Source organism: Camelina sativa, chromosome 2 (assembly GCF_000633955.1).
Source record: "Camelina sativa cultivar DH55 chromosome 2, Cs, whole genome shotgun sequence".
Lineage (NCBI taxonomy): Eukaryota > Viridiplantae > Streptophyta > Magnoliopsida > Brassicales > Brassicaceae > Camelina > Camelina sativa.
In genome coordinates this window covers 18066177-18079960 of record NC_025686.1, presented here as the reverse complement: position 1 = coordinate 18079960, position 13784 = coordinate 18066177, and the positions used below count along the sequence as shown (strand labels likewise).

Sequence of the window (13784 nt, the reverse complement as noted above, 5' to 3'; positions counted from 1 at the left end):
CTTTAGAATGTTATACGGTCATGTAAAATGTCAATGACAATGATACCACCTGGGCTTTGATCGGTTTATAATATAACTGGGCTTTGAGTCAACTTGAGAAAAAAGTTTTGTTTTTTCTTTTGTTTTGTTTGTTGTCGTCCTCCGTGACTCTGTCGATCGTCTTCAACCCAAACTGTCAGAATCTTTCGTCGATTTGATCGATTCTTCTCCGTCTCACCTCAGAAGGTACCAAATTTTGTTAAGTTGTTCAATCTGAGTCTAAGTTCGTGGGGATCTCAGTTTTGATCTCGCGGCTAATCTCTCGATCAAGTCTTGTTTCTCATCGTTGTATCATTACTATGTGATTTGGTCTTATCTGAAGGGGTTTATTTGATTACTTCTTCAGAAATTGAGATTTGGGATTAGGGTTTATTTCTATTTCTTGGTGACAGACTGGTTAGCCTAAAAATTTGGAAGCTGCTCTAGCTTAAAAACCAAACCTTTATTTGGTGTTTCAAGTTGGGAATGCCGCTGATTTTGTTTCATCTGTGTGCTCTGTGAACAGGTTATTGTGATTGGGATTGAGATTGAATCTTCTGATCATGGTAAGTGCTCTTTGCTTTGTGTTGTTGTTTCTGTGTAGTTGGCGGGTTCTCTTTAGCGTGAACTTGTTCTAATACCTTTTTCTTCTGTGGGACTATTATCACAGAATTTTCTTCTTGGAGCTTTCAAGCCGGCATGTAATATTTCAATCACCTTTACTGATGGGAAAAATCGTAAACAGGTACATACGTTTCTCTATTTTGCTTCTCCTTAGGCTGCAGGTTTTCTTAATGTCACTCATCGATCTCTGTTGCGGTAGGTACCCATTAAGAAAGATAATGGACAAATAGTTATGAATCCACTATTCCAGAGTCAAGAAACTATTGCTGGGAAGGTACTTTAGTTTTTGTTGTGATATCCTAGTCATCAGGAGGTTTATGGAATTGCTTAAAAGGAGTTTTTTTTTTCTTTCTTTTTTCATAACTTGTCTCTCTCAGATTCACATTGATCCATATCAAGGGAAAAAGGTCGAGCATAATGGTGTAAAAGTTGAGCTTCTTGGTCAAATAGGTATGTAGATACTCTGAATTATGTCGGTTTCGTTATCTGGATTTTAACTCATGTCTTTAAAATGCTTATCGATGACATTTGTGTTTCTTTTTTTACAGAAATGTACTTTGACAGAGGAAACTTTTATGACTTCACTTCCTTGGGTGAGTCAAAACTTAGGGGTTCCATTATTATGACATGGTTATGTGTTTTCTCCAGTATTCTCCTAGTTGTAACTGACAAATCAACTATCTATGTGGCTTATATAAGTAACTGACTGATCAACTATCTATGTTGCTTCTATTTCTAATTTCCAGTGCGTGAGCTTGATGTACCTGGAGAAATATATGAAAGAAAGACATACCCTTTTGAATTTTCGAGCGTTGAGATGCCATATGAGACATACAACGGTGTGAATGTGCGCCTAAAGTATGATAATTTTATTCTTTCACATCAGATGGAAAACGATATATAAGTTCCTAATTCTGCGTACTGTAGTACATTATTTTTGTCTCTGTTTTCTTCAGGTATGTTCTCAAAGTAACAGTTACACGGGGCTACGCTGGAAGCATCGTGGAATACCAGGACTTTGTGGTATATTTTTTTACTTATACGCGTATCTTTGTGACACCATAGTTTTTAAGATAAGCTTAGCTTTTTTTTATACTGGTTTGAAACAGGTCCGTAACTATGTCCCACCTCCTCCAATCAATAACAGCATTAAGGTGAGTTCTGATATGATGCAAGTTTTTCGTTTTAGAAAAGATTCTAGGTTATTTAGTTGAACTCAAACTCAACCTTGTTCACTCTGATTCCCTATCGCTCTTGCTTTGATAGTGAATGACCTTCTAATATTTCATTTCTTTATCAGCATTAGATGTGCTTAATTATTGGATCCTTACCCGTTGTGTAGATGGAAGTTGGAATCGAGGACTGCCTTCATATCGAGTTTGAGTACAACAAAAGCAAGTAAGACAACTTGATTTGCAGAATTTTAGTTTTAGGCTCGAGTGATAAGAAAAGATTGACAACTGAGAGTTAATCTGCTACGGTCTGGATGCAGATATCACCTAAAAGATGTTATCCTTGGAAAAATATACTTTCTTCTGGTGAGAATCAAGATAAAGAATATGGATCTTGAGATCAGACGGCGAGAATCAACAGGAGCAGGAGCTAATACACACGTCGAGACAGAAACACTAGCCAAATTTGAATTAATGGATGGTGCTCCAGTTAGAGGTACATTTTCATCATACATTCCAAAACTCATTCAGACCTTTTGTGAGTTTTGTAACGAAGTATTGATTTGCGACTATTGTTGCAGGCGAATCAATACCTGTAAGAGTTTTCTTGTCACCTTATGATCTGACACCAACACATACGAACATCAACAACAAATTCAGCGTAAAGTATTATCTGAATCTTGTGCTGGTGGATGAAGAGGATCGCCGTTACTTCAAACAGCAAGAGATCACGTTGTACAGGCTCAAGGAAGAGGCATCATGATGTTTACAAAAGAGAAGAGAGAAATGATTTTTCAGAACTTTGTAAAGCCTTTTTTTTTAAGACATTCTCTGTATGCAAAATTGGTTGGGACTTGTAGTGGTGAAGTTACATCATCTTTGTAGTTTGTTCAACGACCCAAATGTTATTTTGCTTTGTTTTGGATTCTTGCGACTTCTATTGTCTCCTCCTTCTATAAATGTACTTCTTTTGTTGTCTTATGTTATTGAAGAAGCAGCTTTGTTTACAGGAAACAGATAAACCAAAGTTGTAAACGAAAATGTTTTTAAGGAATACAAATACAGTTTAGCTGAGAATCTTAGTTTAGAAAACAGGACAACCATGAACAATAACACCTTTAGCCGTCGGACATTTAGCAACAGAACAACCTTCACCAGAGTTTCCCCACCAGTCAATAGCAATCTCACTACGTTGCAACGCAAGAAACAAAAGCACAGACATAAATCCAGTTCCTGCATCCATTCCTCCAGACAGAACATAGTTATACCTCTGCCACCACTCTCTTCTGTACTTAAACACGAAATGTCCAAACACAAACGCCAATATGAGCCAGCTCGTGAAGTTAACCGCAGAAGCTGGTGGCATTATAGCCGTGGCTCCAATAAGAACAGGGATGTGAATCATTGAGATCCATTTCCTGTTTGGAAAGAGTCTTGTGGCTAAGTAGACCAATGCTGGAGCTATTGCACCTCCTACAAAAAACCAGTTTATGTTTGAGTATTCTCCAAGATTACCAAACACTCTTCTTGGTCCCACGAGTCCCCAAATCACTGACGCGTCGAAGAAGACTCGATCAGTTGGGCAAGTCCATTGACTTCCTGGTGGAAGCAGAGAAGTGTCACAGATATTTGGGATTTCTGCCATTAGCCACCAAGCTGTAAATGCGTAAACGAATACTGCTACTAAAGTCCCCACAACCTGTGAAAACAACAACAAACTTGTCAAGTGTTTATCTTTTTGAGAGATTTATGTGACACATACACATAAAACTATGAATACTTGCCTGTGCCATGAACATGGTTCTTGGTGGGATCTTCATGTAAGTTCCAAGCTTCAAATCAGCGAGGAAAGTCAAAGATTGAGACATGCTGATGTATCCGTAAGTCTTGAAGCATATGTTAGCAACTGGTCTCTCTGGATATGCATACCCAATTATGTATTCGGTGATAATGTTCAGACCCGGAGCCTACAAAATAAAAAACAGAAACACGATTTAATGATCATAACCGGATCGTGAAGCCAAGTTATTAAACGGGTGTATCTTTCTTCTAACCTGGTTAGTAGTGGCCATGATGACACCAACGAGAGGAGTGAAGAAGATAGCTATCAAACAAGCCAAGAAAGCTCCCCACCATGGAAGCTGAATCTGTGACTCATAGTAGATACATATGAAGATAATAACTGCAAGATTCACAGCAAAAATACAAAGAAACCACCAAAGAGGAACTTCTTTATAATTCCTCTTCATGATCTTTGTATGTATATCAATTTTCTTGTTTTTCCCTAAGGCTCCTTTGGTTTGATTCCAAAGATCTTTGCCGTTGAAAAGTAGGACATGGACAACACTAGCAGTCAAGGTTGCAAAACCTAGTCCATAGGTCACGGCAAAGAAAGTGCTCATGTGGACTGGTCCGGTCTCTGCGTAAGCCTTATGATCGAGGCGGAAATTGGCATCGATGATGCTTCTTACATCGTATTCCTTCCCACTGGCTACAAAAAGTTTACCGGAGTAGATTGGGAAGGTTTTGGCGTTGTAGATATCTAGGTAGTAACAGAGAGGTGTAATAACGTACATCACAAGAAAGAACCCAACGGCAATATTTGCAGAAGCAAAAAAAGGGCTAGCGAGTGGGCTTCCAAGGTATGACGCGACGGTTGACCAGTCCAGACCAAAGGAACCAATACCTAGACCCGCTGACCCTGAACCGAGCTGGTTGACTAGAATCGATTTAGGGCTAATCCAACATAGCCAAGAGACTGTGGTTAAGACCGTGAANAAAAAGTTTACCGGAGTAGATTGGGAAGGTTTTGGCGTTGTAGATATCTAGGTAGTAGCAGAGAGGTGTAATAACGTACATCACAAGAAAGAACCCAACGGCAATATTTGCAGAGGCAAAAAAAGGGCTAGCGAGTGGGCTTCCAAGGTATGACGCGACGGTTGACCAGTCCAGACCAAAGGAACCAATACCTAGACCCGCTGACCCTGAACCGAGCTGGTTGACTAGAATCGATTTAGGGCTAATCCAACATAGCCAAGAGACTGTGGTTAAGACCGTGAAGAGATAACCAGGTAGGAGATAATAGGAGAAACTAGTGATGAGCGTGATGACGAAGAACTGATTTCGACTAATCCCCCATTTCGTTCTCTTCTCTTTCTCGTGCAATGCTCTGTGTATGATGCAAAATCAGATATATTTTTAAAAATGCTTAATCAAAAACATCAGAGCATCATTAGAGAGGGAGCATTACCTAAAGAGAGACACTTGAACGAGATTGATTGGCCACCACATCTCACCAGGCTCAACTAAATGTTTTCTATACATACCAGCCCAACCAAATCCTAATACCTTGTAGCACAAGAAACAGGAAAAAAAGTCAGTTCACAAACCTCTAAACCTAGAAATGCAATACATATATAAATCAATCACTTTTTACCTGAGTGGTGATCATAACGAGCAAAGCAGGTAAGAAATCAAGCCTTCTCTTGTAGTAAAGCTTAACAGCACTAATAATATGACTAGCGTAAACAGAACCTGAGCCTGAGTTTGCAAATACGGTTATAAGGACATGCTCTTTGGTACTAAACGGACCAGGATTCATTGTGAAAGACCATCTCGTTCCTTCAAAGAACCTCCTTGTCGGAAGAACTCTAGCCATGAGATGACCAATGGGAACAACAGCAATCTGAGCCGAAACAGAGGATATGGTCAAAGGATTGGTTCTGTACCAGAAAAACTGGTTGAGAAACGACAAGAGAACACAAGCGGTTATGCCAAGAACCCACATCCTAAATGTAACCGTCGGTGAAGTTGGATCGTCCGTTTTGGGCACCGTTAGTTCCACTTCTGGAACTACACTTATCTCATCGTCGGCATAAGAATCCGACTCAGACTCCGATCTTATCTCTGTAATTTCTTGCATTGGTCGTCAGAAATAGAGGATTGATGTTCTGTTGTTGTCTCTTTGCAATACAATAAAAATAAAGGGTTTGTGTTTATGTGTTAGTGTGATCGTGTTTATAACAGTTCTTAGTGTTCTCAATTAAACAGAGGAAATAACAAACAAACGAACAAAAAAAAACTCACAGACAGAGGTTTTTGCTTCCTTTGGTTGTGTGATTTATCTGTGAGATTCTGAGTGAAACAGATTTTTTTTTTCTTTATTTTTGTCTTTTTTGGATGAAGAAATATAGGGTATAGTATTTTAATTTATTAATTTTGGTACCATATCTTTACTGATTTTTTTTTTTATAAAAGGAAGTATATACAATGGATACATAACCAAATAAGACTTTTTTGCTTTTTGCAGATTACTATTGACTGTAACATAATATCAAGGGAAACATATTTCCTGAATCCATGGGATTGTTAAGTCTTTATTATGGTTTTAGATGGCCTGGGCATATGGGTATTATTTGGTGTATTACATGATCGGGTTAGGGTAAACGGGTTTAAGAAAATATTATCTATCGGATAATTTTAGACTTTCAATTTGGATACTATTGGATTCGGATTGGTTTGAGTTACAAATTTTAGAACCAGACAGATATCAAAAATATTGTATACACGAAAAACCTTGAAAACTGATTTAGTTTAGCTTAACTTTGACATTTGTAACAAAACAAAAAAAACTTTTGGATATTTCCATCAATTTTGGTATTTAGCTATAAATCTAATTAATTTTCTACCGGTTCTTTATTAATCTAATTTCTAGAATTTTCACACTTAATAAGAAGAATTTTAAAATGACACTTTTAACTTGTCTTATAATAAGAAGAATAAATTTTACACTTAATAAGAAGAATAATTATTCACATTATTATAATTTTCACACTTAATAAGAAGAATAATTATAATAATCTAGAAAGTTAATAAAAATTTAAATATGTATTTTACGCTTGCATTGAAATATTGAATTATCAAAATCTTCATCAAAAGTATTTATTTTTTAATTATTTGTTTATTTTATTCTCAAGAAATTATGTCATTTTATTATAATTTTTCAGTCATGCATTTTCATGCAAAATTAAATATATTTTAAATTTTAAAAATAGATAGAAAGTTACACTTACTCGTCCTAACTCTTCGTTCGATATATTTCACTTAAAATCACCTTTCTCACGATAATGTTTTAATGATATAAATCTTGATAAAGATTTCTAAAGGTTGATACATTTTCATGCACAATTAAAAATATCATCAATAGAGGCTATAAATAAAAATGAATTGCCATCATATAAATTTTATTTTTATATTTACATATAATTCTAAAGATATCCAATACTCGAGCTTTGTAGAGTTATGTACAAAACAAATTTATATTTAAAAAAAAAAACTAGTTCCGAAAGAAAATCTAATCAAAGGGGTTTGTATTTAAGTGACAAGGTCAGAAAACAGGACATCCATGCATCATTACGCCTTTAGCGGTAGGACAAGAGGCGAGGCTACAGTTTGTGCTATCATCAGCGTTTCCCCACCATAACAATCCAATTCCTTTGCGTCCAAGCGATAGGAATATCAGTATTGTCATAAAAGCAGTTCCCGCGTCTAAACCGCCTGAAAGAACGTAGTTATACTTTTTCCACCACTCTCTCTTGTACTTAAACAAAAAGTGTCCAAACACAAATGCCACAATACACCAACTCGTGAAGTTAACCGCCATCGCGGGTGGCATCATGGAGGTTGCTCCTAAAATGACTGGAAAATGGATCTTCGAGATCCATTTGTGAGCTGGAAACGCTTTGGTCGCTAGCCAGACAAAGAAAGGACAAATTGCACCTACGAGGAAGAACCAATTTATGGCTGAGTATTCCCCTAAGTCACCGAACATTCTACGTGGTCCCACAAGTCCCCAAATCACAGAAGCATCGAAGAAGACACGGTCCATCGGACAGGTCCATTCGCTATCTGGAGGAAGCAAAGATTTGTCACATAGATGAGGAATGTCTACCATTAACCACCAAGCAGTTCCTGTGTACACTATCACTGCCACAAGCGTCCCAACCACCTGAAAAATATTGTGTTAGTATATGATTTAGGTTGTGATTTAACAAATAATTAACGATGGTCAAAGATGCAATAACCTGTGCCATGAACATGCTTCTAGGAGGGATCTTCATGTAGAGACCGAGTTTGAAGTCTTGGATGAATGTTAGAGCCTGAGTCATGCTGATGTATCCATACACTTTGAAGCACATGTTCGCAACCGGACGTTCTGGATAGATATACCCGATTACATATTCCGTAATGACGTTCAAACCCGGTGCCTAAAGCAATAAAAGCCTTGTTAAAATAAACTTGTCACTTACCTAAAAGAAAAAATAAAGAGCTGCCTCTAACTAGTCAATGATAATGAACAAGGCATATATGAATGGAATATGATTTGTAAAAGAAAGTACTAAAAAATAAGAAAAATCTTATGACAAAAAAAAAGTAAAAATAATAAAACTCCTTTTTTAAGTTTGTTTACATTTTTTTTTTTCAGTTTTTTAGAGGAATGTGTGAATTATTTTCATGATTATGTTTTATATAGTTATTATGCTTCCTACACAATTGAAAAGAATAATTTTTAAACACTAATTTGCTTCTTTACTTTCATGTAGTTTTAAGTAAGTACCTGATTAGTGGTGGCTACGATAACACCAATAAGAGGAGTGAAGAAGACGGCAATGGCACAAGCTAGCAACACTCCCCACCAAGGTAGCTGCACGGTTGCATTGTAGTAGAAAGAGATGAACATGATGAGCGCAATGTTAAGTACGAGGATCACATAAAACCACCACATGGGAACTTCCCTATAGTTTTTCTTCATGATTCTCGTGTGTAAATCCATTTTCTTGTTCCTTTGAAAAGCACCTCTTGTTTGTTTCCATAAATCCCTGTAAAATAGAAGGAAATTAGTTAGATAACTTCGATCAAGACTAGTTTCAGACATTTAGTTTNCTTTGGTCGCTAGCCAGACAAAGAAAGGGCAGATTGCACCTACGAGGAAAAACCAATTTATGGCTGAGTATTCCCCTAAGTCACCAAACATTCTACGTGGTCCCACAAGTCCCCAAATCACAGAAGCATCGAAGAAGACACGGTCCATCGGACAGGTCCATTCGCTATCTGGAGGAAGCAAAGATTTGTCACATAGATGAGGAATGTCTACCATTAACCACCAAGCAGTTCCTGTGTACACTATCACTGCCACAAGCGTCCCAACCACCTGAAAAATATTGTGTTAGTATATGATTTAGGTTGTGTTTAACAAATAATTAACGATGGTCAAAGATGCAATAACCTGTGCCATGAACATGCTTCTAGGAGGGATCTTCATGTAGAGACCGAGTTTGAAGTCTTGGATGAATGTTAGAGCCTGAGTCATGCTGATGTATCCATACACTTTGAAGCACATGTTCGCAACCGGACGTTCTGGATAGATATACCCGATTACATATTCCGTAATGACGTTCAAACCCGGTGCCTAAAGCAATAAAAGCCTTGTTAAAATAAACTTGTCACTTACCTAAAAGAAAAAATAAAGAGCTGCCTCTAACTAGTCAATGATAATGAACAAGGCATATATGAATGGAATATGATTTGTAAAAGAAAGTACTAAAAAATAAGAAAAATCTTATGACAAAAAAAAAGTAAAAATAATAAAACTCCTTTTTTAAGTTTGTTTACATTTTTTTTTTTCAGTTTTTTAGAGGAATGTGTGAATTATTTTCATGATTATGTTTTATATAGTTATTATGCTTCCTACACAATTGAAAAGAATAATTTTTAAACACTAATTTGCTTCTTTACTTTCATGTAGTTTTAAGTAAGTACCTGATTAGTGGTGGCTACGATAACACCAATAAGAGGAGTGAAGAAGACGGCAATGGCACAAGCTAGCAACACTCCCCACCAAGGTAGCTGCACGGTTGCATTGTAGTAGAAAGAGATGAACATGATGAGCGCAATGTTAAGTACGAGGATCACATAAAACCACCACATGGGAACTTCCCTATAGTTTTTCTTCATGATTCTCGTGTGTAAATCCATTTTCTTGTTCCTTTGAAAAGCACCTCTTGTTTGTTTCCATAAATCCCTGTAAAATAGAAGGAAATTAGTTAGATAACTTCGATCAAGACTAGTTTCAGACATTTAGTTTAGATTAAAAAAGAAGTAAAATGTAGCTATAAGGAACTGATTGAGTTACACGTTACCTTCCGTTGAAAAGTAAAACATGGACAATAGTTGCGGACAAAGTAGCAAACCCTAGCCCATATGTGACTGCAAAGAAAGTGCTCATATGAATAGGACCAGTCTTTGCATAGATTTCGCGGTTGAGATGAAACTTATTATCAATGATGCTTAAAATATCATAGGAAGAGCCATTTCCCATGAAAAGCCCACTTGAGAAGATGGGATATGTTTTGGCCTTGTATATATTTAGCCAATAACAAATCGGGGTGGCGACATACATGATCCCCGCAAAACCGATGGCTACATTGATGGTAGCGAATAAGGGACTCGCGAGTGGGCTACCCAAGTAAGAACTAATTGTAGCCCAGTCAATACCAATTGCGCCAATACCAAGACCTTGTTCACCTGAACCGAGTTGGTGGACTAAAACCGATTTGGGACTAAGCCAACAGACCCATGAGATGGAAGTTATCATTGTGAATAGATAACCGGGGAGAATGTAGTATGCGAAACTGGCCACAAGGACAATTAGGAAGAACTGAATTCGGGTCATGCCTCCCTTTTTCTTCTTTTCCTTCTCATGCAAGGCACTACAATGCATGATTAATGAGCTAATTAAGTAGTTAAAGACTAATTATGAAGATGTTTTTCTTTATGAATGTAAAATAAAGAGTATTACTTGAAGAGAGACACTTGAACTAGATTGCTTGGCCACCACATTTCTCCAGGCTCAACAAGGTGTTTACGGAAGAGACCAGCCCACCCAAATCCGAGAAACTACAAGGAGATTCCGTGGGTTAAAAAATATATATATATATATGAAAAAAGTACACCAAACGTAAACATTTTTTTTGTAACAAATGTCCAAAAGAGTCTCAAAATAATACAAGTAATCACGTTTTAGTCTAACCAATCACCACAAACTTTAAACGAAGCCAATAACTATCCTTTACATAAGACAAAGTTGAGTTTAATTAGTAATTTAAGAGATGGTCAACGCAAATCTCTATCTATCTATTTATAATTTATCAATCACTCTATCGTCTAGGATCTATATATAAAGAGAAATATAATCTTTTTTTTTGTTTAAAACATACAAATTTCAAATAAATCATTTTATGCTTATATATTAAATACGGCACAGAAAAGTTAATCACCTGCGTAGTGATCATAAGGAGAAAAGCCGGTAGAAACGGNTTAGTTAGATAACTTCGATCAAGACTAGTTTCAGACATTTAGTTTAGATTAAAAAAGAAGTAAAATGTAGCTATAAGGAACTGATTGAGTTACACGTTACCTTCCGTTGAAAAGTAAAACATGGACAATAGTTGCGGACAAAGTAGCAAACCCTAGCCCATATGTGACTGCAAAGAAAGTGCTCATATGAATAGGACCAGTCTTTGCATAGATTTCGCGGTTGAGATGAAACTTATTATCAATGATGCTTAAAATATCATAGGAAGAGCCATTTCCCATGAAAAGCCCACTTGAGAAGATGGGANTCTTGTTGGAAGCACTTTAGCCATCAGGTGACCGAGCGGCACCACCGCGATCTGAGCCGAGATTCCGGTTATGGTCAATGGCATCTGCCTGTACCAGAAGAACTGGTTTACGAACGAGAGTATGATACACGCACCAAGACCTAGAGTCCACATTCTAAAAGTGAGAACCGGTAACGTTGGATCATCGGTTTTGGGAACGGTTAGCTCAACCTCCTCCACCACGCAACGGTCAAGGTCATTAACCTCTCCTTCTATCTCCTCTATCTCCATGACTCTGGGCGAGTCTTCTACAATCTCGGCCATTGAAAAGATCCGAGAGGTGTTTTTTTTTTGGTGTTTGTGATTATATGAGTTTTGTGTAAAATGTGGTGAATCTTTTATTTTATAGGGTTTCAATGGTGAAACAAAGATTAAGATTCAGTAAAGATTCTCACTTATTGAATCTATCCATTAATCTCATTTGTATACGTAAAAGCCGTGATAATTTTGCTAACCAATCTCCTATTATCTAGACGAGATTATAAAAAATGAAGTAGAAAAAATATCATTTTGAAACAAATTAACGAAAAATATGCTTTATCTAGAGTCCTTAAGTTGAACCAATCAAACTTTGTTTTGCCTAAAGCTTTGATTTGTTAAAACTTTTAGATAAGTTTTTAAAATCTCTACAGTACAGTTTTGACCAATCAGTCAGTTTTTTTGGTCAAAACCAATCAGTCAAGAAGATGTTGTGGACGAGTTGTGTATGTAGCTTTAGACATCAATTTGGGAATATCAATTTCAAGTAGTCGGATACTGAAATATCAAACGTTACGTATTGTTTGGGTTTGGGATCTAATAATCAAAGCTAAAACCCAATTCCATGGCCACCAGGCCTGGCAATATATTTGGAAGAAAAAAGTCTCACCAAAAAAAAATATATATTTGGAAGAAAAAAAGTGTCACAAAATTGTTTTTTCTTATAAAATTCATTATCCCCTAAACGAAGATGTATTTATTTTCTTATTATAACAGAATACTAGATTTTTCAAATCAATAATATCGATCTCGTTAAAGAGTAATTATCTCGATTCAGAATTCTTACAACATATATAGCAAAAAGACAAGTTCAATCATATAATTAAAAACAAGAGGAAACGCCAACACTTTGAAACATGAAACAGGAGAGTTAAGTGCATAAACACTTGAAGGCAATTAAACAAAAATTTCCTAGTGGATAACACAAGAATAAATCGTTTATTTCTGGATTTTAATTGGACCTTATATCCAAATATAGACCTTGCATGTAGTTTATCAATTAGGCCCGTCAATAAATTTCCTAAGATATTTGTGATTATCATCAAATATGAACCAAATACTAAAATCAAACTCTATTATTCTTACTAGTAATTTAATGATTGATAAGCACAACAATCTATAATTAAACGAAGTTAAACTCATTTTTTTGTATTTTAAAAAAATATCAAATAGATTCTAAAATATGTTATCCCCACAACCCACAGACACAAAATTAACCAACCAAAGTACAGACATTGACTTTTTCTTTTTTTTTTACTTTATTTTGTTGTTGTTGCTTTGTTCTGATATTTTCGTACGGTAAAAACTGATGTAGTCCCACATATTATTTAGTGGGACGTACAGAGATGATCAAAGACAAAGACAGTTGTTGCGATAATTACATAATAGAGTAGTGTGATGATGTTGAGATGAAAGGCCACAGCTAAATCGTGCCCACACGGTGACCAGTGGGGTGGTCCTTTCCGCAGGCTGCAATGACTCTTTTCCTCTCATTAATTCACTAATACCCCAAATGCGTTTTAATTATCAGGACCAATGTTACAGCCCATAAGAGATGTGACCACTTCTCTCTTTCCTTTTTTTTTTGTCATTTTTCATCTGAGAAATCTCTTATATATATATATTAAAAAAAAAAAGTAGGATCATAAAGAATGTTTGTTAACATTTACTTCTTTTTTGTTTTGTTTTTGCCGATGTCTCAATTAAAAAAAAATCAAGAGATTAGATGGTTTAAGAGTATATCTAGTACAGAATGTTTCTTTCATCATAATTGTCAAATCCTCTCCAGATGAAATCTTCTTTTGTTCGTCTTATATCTATCTGTCGACCAAATTATATCCAATCTTTAAATTCAAATTTTAGAAGTATTTTGTAGAGTAATGTTTTTGTCGCTTTACAGGTGAAATTAATCATTTGATGGCTATTTGTCATTGAAAACGATTCTTGTATATCATCCATCTCTAGCTTGGATAGTATATTCAATATTATGAAT

The 13784-nt window shown here is 36.1% G+C and overlaps 4 protein-coding genes across 4 annotated transcripts; 1 reads left to right on the top strand and 3 right to left on the bottom strand.

Moving 5' to 3' along the window:
• On the top strand, positions 88 to 2800 carry LOC104728628 (vacuolar protein sorting-associated protein 26A-like). Its single transcript, XM_010447587.2, has 12 exons — positions 88 to 225; positions 545 to 584; positions 689 to 763; positions 842 to 916; positions 1020 to 1092; positions 1191 to 1235; positions 1389 to 1500; positions 1599 to 1665; positions 1752 to 1796; positions 1985 to 2040; positions 2135 to 2310; positions 2396 to 2800. Exons 2-12 carry the CDS (start codon positions 582 to 584, stop codon positions 2575 to 2577), a joined length of 909 nt encoding a protein of 302 aa, XP_010445889.1. The 5' UTR covers positions 88 to 225; positions 545 to 581; the 3' UTR covers positions 2578 to 2800.
• LOC104728622 (oligopeptide transporter 8) lies at positions 2899 to 5736 on the bottom strand. The gene is made up of 6 exons (XM_010447584.1): positions 5251 to 5736; positions 5065 to 5162; positions 4784 to 4983; positions 3869 to 4500; positions 3599 to 3781; positions 2899 to 3513 (listed from the first exon to the last, which is right to left on the bottom strand). The coding sequence occupies exons 1-6, from the start codon at positions 5734 to 5736 to the stop codon at positions 2899 to 2901; spliced, it is 2214 nt and encodes a 737-aa protein (XP_010445886.1).
• LOC109128845 (oligopeptide transporter 9-like) lies at positions 7106 to 8685 on the bottom strand. The gene is made up of 3 exons (XM_019235962.1): positions 8431 to 8685; positions 7898 to 8080; positions 7106 to 7821 (listed from the first exon to the last, which is right to left on the bottom strand). Exons 1-3 carry the CDS (start codon positions 8644 to 8646, stop codon positions 7201 to 7203), a joined length of 1020 nt encoding a protein of 339 aa, XP_019091507.1. The 5' UTR covers positions 8647 to 8685; the 3' UTR covers positions 7106 to 7200.
• LOC104753628 (oligopeptide transporter 9-like) lies at positions 8749 to 10593 on the bottom strand. Its single transcript, XM_019230842.1, has 4 exons — positions 10013 to 10593; positions 9633 to 9894; positions 9100 to 9282; positions 8749 to 9024 (listed from the first exon to the last, which is right to left on the bottom strand). The coding sequence occupies exons 1-4, from the start codon at positions 10591 to 10593 to the stop codon at positions 8749 to 8751; spliced, it is 1302 nt and encodes a 433-aa protein (XP_019086387.1).

Bases quoted from the DNA above. Each gene is read 5' to 3' on its own strand.
- LOC104728628 (XM_010447587.2), top strand. The intron at 917-1,019 runs GTACTTTAGTTT...TGTCTCTCTCAG, and splicing joins AAGAAACTATTGCTGGGAAG to ATTCACATTGATCCATATCA. The intron at 1,236-1,388 runs GTGAGTCAAAAC...TCTAATTTCCAG, and splicing joins TTATGACTTCACTTCCTTGG to TGCGTGAGCTTGATGTACCT.
- LOC109128845 (XM_019235962.1), bottom strand. From the start codon at position 8,646: ATGGATTTACACACGAGAATCATGAAGAAAAACTATAGGGAAGTTCCC. The intron at 8,081-8,430 runs GTACTTACTTAA...TTATTGCTTTAG, and splicing joins TCGTAGCCACCACTAATCAG to GCACCGGGTTTGAACGTCAT. The intron at 7,822-7,897 runs GTTATTGCATCT...AATATTTTTCAG, and splicing joins GAAGCATGTTCATGGCACAG to GTGGTTGGGACGCTTGTGGC.
- LOC104728622 (XM_010447584.1), bottom strand. From the start codon at position 5,736: ATGCAAGAAATTACAGAGATAAGATCGGAGTCTGAGTCGGATTCTTAT. The intron at 5,163-5,250 runs GTAAAAAGTGAT...TTGTGCTACAAG, and splicing joins TCGTTATGATCACCACTCAG to GTATTAGGATTTGGTTGGGC. The intron at 4,984-5,064 runs GTAATGCTCCCT...CATCATACACAG, and splicing joins GTTCAAGTGTCTCTCTTTAG to AGCATTGCACGAGAAAGAGA.